The sequence below is a fragment of the Copadichromis virginalis genome, linkage group LG11 (assembly GCF_057382275.1).
Source record: "Copadichromis virginalis isolate Kocher_CV1m ecotype Utaka linkage group LG11, C_Virginalis_male_GT1.1, whole genome shotgun sequence".
NCBI classification, from domain to species: domain Eukaryota; kingdom Metazoa; phylum Chordata; class Actinopteri; order Cichliformes; family Cichlidae; genus Copadichromis; species Copadichromis virginalis.
The window spans coordinates 40,035,064-40,048,178 of NC_140628.1; the positions used below are offsets into that span (position 1 = coordinate 40,035,064).

General features: G+C 44.8%; 1 protein-coding gene across 1 annotated transcript; it reads right to left on the minus strand.

Annotated features, from left to right (window-relative positions):
- Positions 1–1,349: 1,349 nt before the first annotated feature.
- On the minus strand, positions 1,350–8,924 carry aste1a (asteroid structure-specific endonuclease 1a). The gene is made up of 6 exons (XM_085472503.1): positions 8,757–8,924; positions 5,562–6,373; positions 3,870–4,178; positions 3,545–3,749; positions 2,905–3,040; positions 1,350–2,382 (listed from the first exon to the last, which is right to left on the minus strand). Exons 1-6 carry the CDS (start codon positions 8,881–8,883, stop codon positions 2,001–2,003), a joined length of 1,971 nt encoding a protein of 656 aa, XP_085328629.1. The 5' UTR covers positions 8,884–8,924; the 3' UTR covers positions 1,350–2,000.
- Between the last annotated feature and the right edge of the window lie 4,191 nt (positions 8,925–13,115).

Here is a 13,115-nt window from a genome sequence, read left to right on the forward strand (position 1 = left end):
ATAATCATTATGGCGATTGCAAATAATCCTATACTTGGAAATAAACACTTGTGGTTGTTTTGATGTGTTTGAATAAACACCAGTACTTGAAGTTTGGATCCCTCTATGCTTATGGATCTATGACAGAAGTATGAGCTCAAACTGACATAGCCTACCTTGTGCACAGAGAAAGCAAAAGCCAGATGTGTTTTTATTCATACCATCAGTGTGCAGTTGGCGCATTGTGTGCTTAGTAGATGATGGCTTGTGTGTACTGTTTGATACGGAAACACCATTTTTATGAAGGTGTGGAGAGTTAATCTGGCTGTGTTTGCTTTTGCAAGAGAACTACAATGTTTTGATGATTGGGTGACAGGTTTTCTTATTTGTGTGAAGAGTTTTGCAAAATTAGCCAATAGTTACAAAAAATGTGCTTAAGCAATCAGAAGAAACTGTAAAGGATTACAAGTACTTGACAGTACGAGAGCACCGAGCCAAACACGAACCTGAGAATCAACCCACCGGACAGATCTTCTGATGTCCTGTGGGCGCCGCGTGCGTTTCATAAAATGCCTGAAACCTTCGTCATATTACGTCAGTCTGCAACCAAAATACTGCAAAATGCCCGACGCACTTCCAACAAGCTGAAACACCCAGATGTGTTTTTCAGAAGCTGATTTATGATCTGCAGCTGCACGGGTCCAAACAAACACTTACGATGCCGTGATCACCGCAGAGCGCCATCTGGTGTCCACATGTTTAGTAACTTGTCACAAATGTGATGTTCTAACAAACTGAAATGAAGAGCGCGGTGAGACGTTCTGAAAAAGCAAGAATTGATCCAAGTGTGACGCAAATTTGTCCTTAAAATGAGAAGTCCCCGAAAATAGCAGCAGAGACAGCAGCTGCGCAGAAGAGCCACAGACGACGGCCCTGGATGGGAGTCGGTCCTCCTCGGGCTCTGGGGGGATCTCCTCCATGCCTGCCTAAGGACCTGTGGGGGCGGGGCCATGGCTCCCCACTCCCACTATCAGACACTTACATGGAGAAACCTGATGAACACAAGCGCTCACACACACAGGTGTAAACAGACACACACTGTCTGGGTTGGCTGCTGTCTCCAAACATCTCGTGCGTTATCAGTCCTGTGTGCTGCTCAGTAACATTCATGTTTAGTATTGACTGTTGCTGATGCTGAGGTTGGCTGTTGCCATGGTTTCCCTGCTGTCTTCTCTCTCTCTCTTGCCCTCTTTCTTTCTGTTTCCCATCGCCCGGTCCTGTAATAACTCCAAATAAAATCAAAATTAATAATAATAATAATAATAATAATAATAATAATAATAATAATAATAATAAAGACTGGATAAATATGACAATCAAGTGGACCAGTATAGCAGGAGCAGTAAAAGAAATCTGTTGGGCATTTTTCTTATCCTTCAGACAGGACAGGAAAAAAAGATTGGGGGTCAGAAACATTTAAATCTTTATTGATGAGGTTCCTTTTATTAAACTTACATTCATGCTTCCTGTAAAATCACAAATAAAAGGCTGTAAAATCCTCTGAAATGACCCAGATTGTGGAAAAACTAGCAGATATTTGTCCCATAAAGAGTCTGGAGCACAGGAGCCAACAGAGGAGAGAAAGTGGGCTGAAGCCGTAGGTGGCTAAAGGCAGACCCTCCAACTCCGGCCCAATGGCGTGGGATAGTGGAAGAAATTTTTGGAATGGAAAGGCTTACCTTTGTCCTTAGACTCGAGCTCGAGAAATTTAAGAAGCTCTGGGAAAAATGGGTTGTGTACTCCCCTTTGCACTGAATAAATGAATATTACCATGATGTAAGTAGATGCTATTACTGGAACTGTGAATGTCTCCCATGCTGACCTTAAGTTTTGTATTCCCATACTGTAAAATGATAAATAAAAAGTTATAAAAAAAATTTTTTTAAAAAAGTGGGCTGAAGCCAGACAGAGTGGATGCTGACGGCGGTTCCAGCGACGGTCCGTCAGAGGAGGTCCATGCCTCAGCCCTCCTCCTTCCGGCTCAGTTCCACTTTGTTGCAGCGATTCCTTCTCTCCTTGGTTTTGTACCGAGTTCTCAGCAGCAGCCGATCATCCAGCCGCAGGTCTTCCTGTGCCCGGGCCAAGCTGCGAGCCTCTGTCTCCTCGTCGTAGTCCAGCTGGAACAGCCTGAGGTTGGTGTGGTCGTTCAGAGCCCGCCTCTCTGCCTGCTCGCTCTCTGAGAACTCGGAGCCCTGGCGGGGCCGGGGCCGGAGCCGGTGGATGGCTGACAGCATGTCGCGGTACTGCTGCACACTGGCCTGATCTGGCTTCAGGACACGCTTCAGTCTGCTCCCTGTCCTCCTCATGTGGACCAGCTGGTGGACCAGCGTCCCCTGATAGAACCTGGAGATCATAAAGAGAAGATGGAGAATGTTCGCTCTGCTGGATCATTTGTCCAAACCAGCCTTTAACTAAGCTCTGCTCTCTTTCTCCTTCCAGACAAACATGTTGGTTTAAGCAGGCGAGTCCAGAGCGCTCTGAGCTCATGTGAGAACCTCCTGAAACTCTACAACACAGTCCCCGCTCTTTGCTGCCACTTTTTCATCAAACTGTGAGGGAGGGGCTCCATCCATCCATGGATCAGGAGCCAATTGAGGCTTTTCCATGCAAACACACAGCTGTGTGAGTCTGCCTGCATATGCACATTTATACTGTGAAACAGCTGCGAGTCACTGATCTTGCAGAGCGATTGTACAGAACTGTACTGATTAAAGCCTCCGCAAACACAAACGTCACATAGAAGAAGTCATGTAACGGTTTCTACAGCACGCCATAATAAAAACACGCCTATGCACGTTTGGCACACTGATCTGCCCCATGCCTACAAACGACCTCGCGAACAAGCGCTTTGAGAGAACGCCTCACCGTGCGACGTCTGGTTCAGGCAGAGGGAGGCCCAGCAGCTGGTTCAGGTGCATGCTGTCCTTCATGCACACCTGCCACTGGCTGAAGGAGTGAGCCACGCCCACATCAGGCTTCTGATGACAGCAAGCCTGGACAACTGCAAAGCACACACACACACACAGAGGGACTTATTTAGAAACATTTTTAAACCAACAAGATTTCTGCAGCACCGAAAGAAGAAAAACCTTCAACTAAACATAATAATAAAAACTAAGATCAGAAGAATCAAAGTTTTAAAAGCTGATTTTATCTTCAGAATCGTAGATTTGAACCTTTCTTTGTCGTGTAATGTAAAACAGACTAACACGGTTGTTATTTCTGGACTGAACTGAGCCTGGAGATTATTTCACAGGTAATAATATCCATGATACAGTCCACACACACGTCTCTGCTGCTAATAAACCTTTAGCCTTAATCTAGTTTAAACAGGTGAGCACTGTCCAGAGAATGTCCGAGAACAGAACAGTATCAGGCTGTAAACATGTTTATTTCTGCTGTAGTTTTAACATGGGACTCTATGGGGACTGACTCACTGCTGCCTCTGCTGGACACCAGAGGAACTGCAGGCTTTGGTAACGTCTCCTCTGGTTGTGTTTCCTACCTGCGCTGAGTCGCGATGTGTCTTTGAGGTTCATTCCCAGCAGCAACGACTTCAGCAGCTTCAGGTCCGGACGAGGCCGAGCTCTGTTCCACCAGTAACAGGTCACAGCCACTAGGAGGCGCAGCTGAGGCGGCAGCTCGTTCAGAAGTTCCTCTTTCACCCCGAGAGCCTCGAGTAAGACCTCCAGACGTTCAGAGAGCTGCGCCTGGGGCCACGAGACAGCCGGACGAAGAGTCGAAACGACATTGTGACAGACATTAAAGTTAGCTTGCTGCACTGAGGATTAAAAACACAAACCGCAGTTCATTTCCACTAAAACTGTCACCTCATGCAGTGAGTTCAGCTGGAGCCGCTGAGCCACTCGACTGAAGGTTGGTTTGATTCGGATGAATTTCAGCTGGAGGTCCTCCCTGTCTCTCTCCTCCACCTTATATGACGTCTCTTTGCCCAGCAGCAGCCCATACATCACCTGGCGGAGAGGTCTGGAGGTCAAGTTAGCACTGGGCAGGTCTTTGTGGTCCACGGGGGTGCCGAGGCTCAGCCTGTGCAGCAGCAGTACGTCCAGGGTGTCCCCGGGTAGCCGGGCCTGCATCACACACAGCTGCATCCAATCTGGGATGCGACCAATGAGCTCCTGGAGACCAGGACACGAAGGTTTTACCAGACATTTACCTCAAGTAACATTTACATTTACAAACCCTCTGAGGTGTAAATGTCCCAACTCCCTAACCCTTTGTTCAGGAGAGTAAAACTGTCATTTTGGTGGGAAAAAAGACATTTTGATGTTTTTTAAGTGTTTTTTTTTCTAGTGTAATTGCCAGTAGCTAGGAGAATCCTCCAGTCCACCCATGTTCTGCAGCACATCCACATCCAGCTCACAGGCACAGCAGGCAGGACACATCCTAACCAGACGTCCTTTAGATGTAAAGGACCAGCAGCTCTATTTTCCTCCTGAGTGCCTGAACTGCTCATCCTGTCTCTGAGCCTGGACACCCTTCAGAGGAACATCCTTTCTGCTGCTCATATCTGAAATCTTCGTAGCAATTGGTGAAAGTAGCTGTCTGTAAATTTACAGCTCTGGTTATAAAGCATCAAGATCAGAGCAGATGCTGGTAGAACAAAAACCATTCTGATATTTATGGCGTTTGAGTTTAGGATATGTCAGAAAACATATGTACTGATCGTCACGAACTAATCTGAAGGCTCGTTTGCCCGATCCCTACAGAAGCTTGCCTTAGTTCCATCAGTAACACTAACTTCTTGGACCTGACGATGGTCAGATGGACATTTAGACTGTTTCCAGTCTTGAACTTGTAGCCATGGTCCTGAGTTCTGCTCCCATTTCCAGACTCTTCCACCTGCATCTGCAGCACTGAACCCTTCCAGCACGTTATACTTCTTCTCAGAGACCTCTGTCTCTGAGAAGAAGAAATCACCCAAAGTCCTTTTTTCTAGACTTTGGGTCCGGGGAGAAAAGCCGTCCACAACTTGAACCATCCCTGAGTTCACATGTGATCTAGGTCCTCAACATATAAACCTAAAAACTTCTTAAAACAGTGTTTGACTTCAAAGGGTCAAAGACTCAGATGGTACAGAGTCTTGTTCTTCATCAGGGAACAGCCACAGACATCAGGAAAGATGGACACAGTTTCCAGGTCTGAAAAGTGAGGCCAGTGAGGAGCTCCGTCATGTCTGCATTCTTGTCAGTAGCCAGCAGGTGGCGATAGCTGTAGGGGGAAGCGGCTTCCTGTCTTTACCTCTGTAAACACTTTCTAGATGAGTTTATGTGATCAGTAACTCGTTTTAGGTTTTTACTAAATTAAACATTATTGCACTGTGTAAATGCATTCTTGAGGCTTCAAAGCAAGACTTCAAAAACCAATGACTGCTGTCACAACTTTGCCTCTATGAGAAAACAGAACTGACCTTCTGCACTCCAGGTTGGAAGACATTTGGTCTCCACAGTGGAACGACAGACCTCAATAAAGGACATTTTTCCTTGAATGAGAATCATTACCTCATCTAGGAACGGAGGAACAACCCCACGGACGAAGAACTCCACCAGCGAGCTGCGAGGTAGTTTGTATTCCTCCATCCCCACAGACAAACTCTGCAGCATCTTCTCCTTGTTCTGGCTCTTTCCTCCCATCAGCTCCACTGCTGCCTTCAAGGTGTCCTCTGGCTGCTCAAAGTCCTTCATCCAGCACAGCAGGCCCTCCAGGCGGCTCTGAGGCCTACTGGCGTCTGGGGCAAACCGACTCCAGATAAACTTCGGCAGCTTCACGTAGTCGTTCCCAGCCAGGGCAGCGAAGGTGGGCAGGAGCTGGGGCTGGATTTCGAAGTAGATGCAGAAGCTGGAGGTATAGTACCTCTTACAAGGGATGTAGCTCTTTGAGCCATTCCCCTTTACATCCTGCCACTGGAAGTAAGAGATGGGCAACAATCCTGCTGAGAGGTTGAAGATGTAGAAGTCGCTGTCGTTGGAAAGCACTGGGCACTGCCACTTATCAGCTAGGGCGGCTATCTCCCGGTCGGCCTCGCCAAAGCACTGGGCGACCGGGACCTTCAGCCGGGTCAGCGTCTGTCTGAACACCCACTTGGTCATAATTGGCCGGATGTCTTCCTTACCCCCGTCCTTTGCTGCTCGATGGGCTCTTTCGATCCGCTGCTCTGCCCTTTTTGTCACAGTTTCGAGCTTCTTGTTGGTGTGGTCCGAGCCTCCGTCCAGCACCATGTAAGGATCGACCTCGCAGGTTCTGAGGGCTGTGATGAACCTCTCAATCAGGCTTTCATAGGCAGCATACTCCCCGCCGTGATTCTGGTCCAGACCTGAAGAATCAGCCAAAACAAACACAACAAAGAGACTCCAAGAGTCAGTTTTGCACGTGGCGACAAACCATGCTGAACTGACATCAAGCAGAAACTGTCTGAAACAAATGCTGTCACCATGCTGTGACATCAGGAAGCTCGAGAAGATGTCAGGAAGGTCAAAGAATACTGAGGAGAGTAGTTTTACATATCCAGGACATGCGTAATGTTCAGCACATCTGAGTGATGAAAGTGTGCATGAACTCAAACCAGTACTTCAGATACTGATCCTGTGATGTTCCCTCAGCACCTTAAAGGCTTCCATACTACACATATTTAAATGTAATGTGGTTTTTATAGATTCTGGTTCTGAACAGTGAAGCTGTAGGGACTTAGGCCTCCAGCAGGGGGCGACTCCTCAGGTTGGGAAAATGATCTCTGAGCTTAGTAATCTCCCCTGATGAGCTCAGTCTGTGGGTTCAGATCTGACTGAATCAAACGTGACTGTCTACAGTCTGAAGGTGTTTGAGTTTAGTGCACCATCAGCTGATTCTGGGTCAGTAACTCACTAAACTCTGAACTCTGTGACTTTGTGGTTGGTTAGGAGCAGTGTTGGTCAAGTTACTTGAAAAAAGTAATCAGTAACTAATTACTGATTACTTCCCCAAAAACGTAGTCAGTAAAGTAATCCTGTTACTTTACTGATTACTTATTTTCAAAAGTAATTAATTACTTAGTTACTTAGTTACTTTTTAAAAACACGATTTACACCCTGAAGAGGTGATAGAGCGATAGATCTTTCAGCCCAATTCTACTTTTTCTACATAATCATACAAAATGTAATCAAATGGAAAAGTCTCTTTTTAAAACTTGTTTTGTTAGTTTTAATCTTTTAACTTTATGCATCAAGCAAACATTTAATTATCTGCAACATTCTCTGACTGGAAGAAATTAGTTTAACATTTAAACCTATTTTCTGCACATTCCAGCACATAAAATAAAATATTTTTTGTGTTTACACTCAGTCTTTCAAATAGATGCAAGTAAAACACAGCAGAAAATAAATAAAGTCAAAGACTCAGCGGTCCTGTTGCTCTATTTTCACCTGTAAAGCAGGAGTAGGGTAGGCGGAGGTTTACCCTGGTGCAGGTGTGCCGCGGTCAGTGGAAGAATCCGCGAGTTTCTCTGTGAGTTTCCCATTACGTCGTAGCTACTCGGTGCTTGTTGGAAGTTTAGGGTTTTTTTTCGCTGTAAAAAGAAGTTTTCTTCCCACGCACAGCGGACACTAATGTTTTTGTCACTTTTTATGGAATCAAACTCAAAGTAAGGTCAGTACTTCCACGCTTTAAACGCTGCATGCTCATACTCTCTCTGCACTCGATATATGATCCATTGTTGATCTGCACACAGCTGTTGTCACGAACGTTGCACTCGCTTACGTCACTGTCGTGAGACATTCTCGCAAAAAACTCAGGTTTTAGTAACGCAGTAACTCAGCGTTCCTACGGGAAAGTAACGGTAATCTAATTACCGTTTTTGCAATAGTAATCCCTTACTTTATTACAGTAACGCATTAGTGTAAAACAGCTGAAAGCCAAACATCCAGATCACACACCAGAGCAACATCTGCAGAGCTCAACAGCAGCGGTCAGGTTTCATAATTCTGCGGTTTAATGACTCGGACACGTTTAAAATCTTATCTGTTTTAACATTCATCACACGTGCGCGCATGGGAAGACGTGCGCGCGTGCACTATGTAAGTAAAGTTTATTAAGCGCTTTTCACAGACAGGCAGTCACAAAGTGCTGTACACAAAGATTATAATAAACAGTACACTCAACAGACATTATACACAAGGTAAAAGGTTTAAATGCAAATTAAAAATGTGAAGAATATAAAACACGTAGATCAACAAAAGGCTTGTTTGAACAGAAAAGTTTTTAACTGCTTTTAAAAAGAATCCACAGAATCAACTGGTCCACAGCCGTGGTGCCACAGACTTGGAGGCTCCGCCCCCTGTTGTCTTCAGACGGGTTCCGAGGAACAACCGACAGAGTCTGTGCGCGGAGACACGAGCCGCAGAGTGTTTTAGAAGAAGCTTGGATAAATAATCTGCGGCCGTTTAATGCTCTGTATGTTAGAACAAGAATTTTAAAACGAATTCTTGCTTCTATAACACAAACACACGCGCACGCACCATAATACACACGCGCACATTTTTTGCCGGTCACACCTCCGTTTGTCCGGTGGTCGTCCGTTTGTATTAACAGCAGTATTAAGTAATAGTACTAATACTTCTTATCAGCAGAATCAGTGACCTTAATGACGTCAGTAAAGAGGGTGCGCATAAACCTGCAGCTCACAAACTGAACAGACTCCTGGAGTTCAGACCGGAGCTGCTCACCTGACTCAAAGTACAGCCAGTGGTACAGGTTGGATCCATCGATCACCAGCCGGCTCCTGCCGAACTGGACGTCCCGGTAAATCTTCTGGTGGTTGTCTAAGAAGGTGGTCAGACCCTGAACCCCCATCCTGGGTGTGAGTGCGCCGCGGATCTCTAACTGCGCCTCCTCCGCTCTGTGTTTTCTTAAGTTTCATTTCTTCACATCAGCTGATTATAGCTGATAGCAGCGTGCACGCGCTGAGAGGGGCTGGGTGATATTTGGGTGATCCACCAAAGTCAGCCTGCAACAGCGGAAATATCATATGCAGAGATGGGCAGTAACGCGTTACTTGTAACGCGTTGTAACGCGTCAGTGATTAGTTACTGATTACTTTTTTCGTGATTACTCTTTTTGGCCAGAGGGGCCGATGGCGCGATATGGCAGCCTGGCCTCTGTCAGTCTGCCCCAGGGCAGCTGTGGCTGCAGCTGTAGCTGCCTCCACCAGTGTGTGAATGTGAGAGTGAATGAATAGTGGCATTGTAAAGCGCTCTATAAATGCAATCCATTATTATTATTATCATTATTATTATTTTTCAAGTAACTTGACCAACACTGATCATATGTGTTCACGTGCCTGTGTCCCCCCAAATGTGTGGCCATGGAAACAACGTCCTCCTGCCCTTCGACAGAAATATAGAAAAACATTCATTACAGAGATGTACAGTAATGTCAGTGATTACATGAAATAAAGTTACACGGGACCTCGTGTTTATCAGGGCAGGCACGTGCAGAGGGGGGGGCTGGAGGGGCTTGAGCACCCGCCCCTTTCCTGATGGGTGCCCAAGGTGCCCTTTTGTTGAGGCAACTTTTAAGAAAAAAAAATTTTTTAATTTTTTTTTTATGTGTGTGCGTGCGGAGTCCTGTCTGTGCCCCTCAACAATAATATTTAACTATTAATCACAGTTTTGCTAAATAAAAGGATCTGGCTTGCATCAGTCACATGACCACATTTAACCAATGATCGCCCTTGACGGCAGAACGCGCTGGTTACGAGCCGGGAACGAGCTCACAAAGAGCACGCGCATTTTTAGCGGTCCGGAGCTGCAGGAGAAACTGAAACTGAAACAAACGAGCGTGCTGTGTGTGCAACAGCGTGACAAACATTACCTGTCCTTTTATTAACTGCACAGGTAGTGCTGGTCACAGCTGCTGGCTACCTGTGTAAGGCTGTCATGGGTCTGTAGCTCTGTCACCGTTTTAGGGAACATGTTTAGTTTTAAAGGAAGTTTCCGGGCTTTTCCTGCCTTTCTGGAGGGATTATATTTCACTAAAAACGATCTAATATGCATGTCCACATAATAATAATTATAATTATAATATATTAAAAACACACGCTGTATTTTAAAGAACATACATTAAGAAGCAGATTATATTAGATTTATATTTTAAATAAGACAAAAGTTGGATTTTACAGCAGTAAAATGATTGTATCTCTACAGTTTAAACATGTAATAAGCTTTGCCCCTGCACAGAGTGGATAGTGAAACAAATGGAATCATCATAATGACATTATTTCATATTTATTACTTCCCCCTCCTCATTGCTTTATTATTGTAGCTCTAGTAATAAATAATAATGTAAGGATTCTGGATCAGCACCGTGATGCCCATAGTATATACAGTATTCTGAAGAAGGTCTAACATGTCACTGTGCGTGCATGTGTGTGTTTTATGTATATGGATTTAAAAAAAATATTACTCATGATATAACATTGTCCAGACATGGCTGGTAAGGACATGAGGAGGAAACAGTAGGAGCTGTGTGAGGCTACTAAAGGCAGGGCTATAACATTTTTCTGTCATCATTTTATTATAGATTAAGTGCAAGAGTTGTTAGGTGTGGATAATTAGATTATAGTTTATTGCAATAACAAGTTGTGCCTTGTTCTCAGATAGACAGCAAGTGGAGAGTGATATATGAAATGATGGGATGGAAGGAAGAAGAGAAGCAAAGAGTGATTCACAGGCAGAGCCTAAATTATTTCTCACAGTTTTTGTTGCCTTATGGTTCCAAGTGCTGTCACCAATCTTTGCATTTAGTTATTATCTCATGACACTTGTTTAATCAGCTACCATCTCTCCTGTGGACTTTTTAATGTCTACAGTCTCAGTTCAACACAGCCCTGCCCTTCCCATATTAGATTTTTGATGAATGTGTGTTGTTGTTATTCAGCCTGGTTCAACGTGCCCCTTTTTAACTTTGAGCACCCGCCCCTTTAAACCTCTCTGCACGGCCCTGTATCAGGGTGTTACATGGATTTTAAGAATCGCACGCTACGTGTCAGACACTGTCTCAGCTGTAAGAAGAAAAATGATGTGATGGTTTCTGATGAATCTGGATGAGGTGGCTGCAGATGCTGCAGTGTGCACTGAGCTGTAAGAAGGTGCAACACTGAGCCCAGAGTGCTTGTGTTGTTCCTACATCACCATAACCATGCAAGGGATCAATCGCATTGTTATGATGTCATACCTTTGCAATGTGGGGGGCGGGACCTTTGTTTATATCAAACACTTTTCAGGAACCAATGAGAAGTGTTATCTTTATAACATACCTAATATCAATCTAGGTTTGCTGTCAGGCAAATTTAAGCAAGTCATGTTGGTTTAGTGGTGATGCTAATGCTAAACAAACCTGCAATGTTTGTGTATCTGGACTAAGGTTGTCATGGTGATGATCCCACCACTGAACCCACAGACATGATCACACTGGAGGGTTCCAGTACCTGTGTCTGGCAGCTTAAACGTGTTGGGTTAGGGCCCGAGCCGCTGAGGGAGGGGCAGTCATACCCCGACTGGGTGACAGCAGGCTGCTGTTACTGGGAGGCGGAGGGGGGAGGAAAGAAAGGGCCGGGACCTACAACATCACATGATCAAAAGCATCAGCATCCCAGTTCCTACATCGGGATGCTGCAGGGCGCAGGTGTATCTGGACTGGGAGGAGACCATCCTGTCCTCCTACAGAAAGGTCCCTGACACACCTGCACACCTTCTTCACCGTGGGTTCGGAGTGTGGATGAGACTCCTCTCTCAGACTGTGCCAGCTGCACTAGGCCTTGGCTCGGCTTCATAGACCACTGTGGGAGATGCTGATGGAGGCTGAAGAGAGAATATCATCAGCATAACCTCAGACCTGCTGGTAACCATCACTGAGCTTCACTCTTTTTCACCTTTATTCTGTTCCTCTGATCATGTTACGACAACGACGATGATGATGGTGATGATGGTACTGGTGTGGGTATGTGTGTTTCTACCGCCTCCAAAAACAAACTTGTCCCCGGCAGAGACAGGGAGCTCCGGCCAGTGTTGCCAACTCCTCAGTAAGGAAAATCGCTATTGGCTGTCCTAAAAGTCGCCAAATGACGTCATCGCCTAATTTGCATAATTGGTCATGCTAATGTAATTGTAACCTACGCTGTTGGAGAGAGAAACAACATCGTGGAAGAGACAAAGTGAGTAAAAAACGTCCTAAATGCATTTATAGTTTATTTAGAACTACGAATTAAATTTCTTTTAGCAATTATTGTTTTTTTAATGTCACAATTCCAACCCTGCTCCTTTATGCCACTGCTCCACTTTTGCCTGGACCGGCAAAAGTGACCCGAGATAGGCGCTCTGGTGGAGTTACTGTGTGTGTGTTTATAAGTACTTTTAAACCTTGTGATCCCTAAAACAGCATAACAGTAAAAGAACTGACTGCGTTACAGTCAGTGCGGAGCAGCGGCTTCACTCATGCGCGATTCATTTGCCGTTTGGACGCACAGGTGTGAACGTCTCCTGCCCTGGTAGCAGCGGGGGGAGGACTGTCCTCCGCCCGTGAGCGCTTTGGCACGGGTGAGGTGCCCACGGCAGCACCGCTGCTTGGTGAGAGTAAGAGCAACGCTGTTATTGTGTATATATTTATTTATATTTAGATTTCTTCATACATTCTTATATAGTTCTATATTGTGTATTTTGTTGTACAATTATTTTATTTTCAACTTTAATTTATATATTTATCTTTATCTTATTCTTTCCCAGTTAAATTTACCCTTCATTCTAATTTGTGTTGTACAGTTATTTCATTTTTAACCTTAATTTATATTTTATTCCTTCCTAGTTAAATTTACCCTTTTTAATTTTTCATATTTATTTCCTTTCTTATTCATAGCCTTTTCCTTTTTTTGTTTTCTTTAGGTCACGAGCAGTTGTCCAAGCATTTCACTACATATCGTACTGTGTATGACTGTGTACGTGACAAATAAAAATTTGAATTTGAATTTTGAATTTGAAACACGCTCTTTCACGTCAAAAAGTCGTCATAAATAAGTCTCCAATAACACC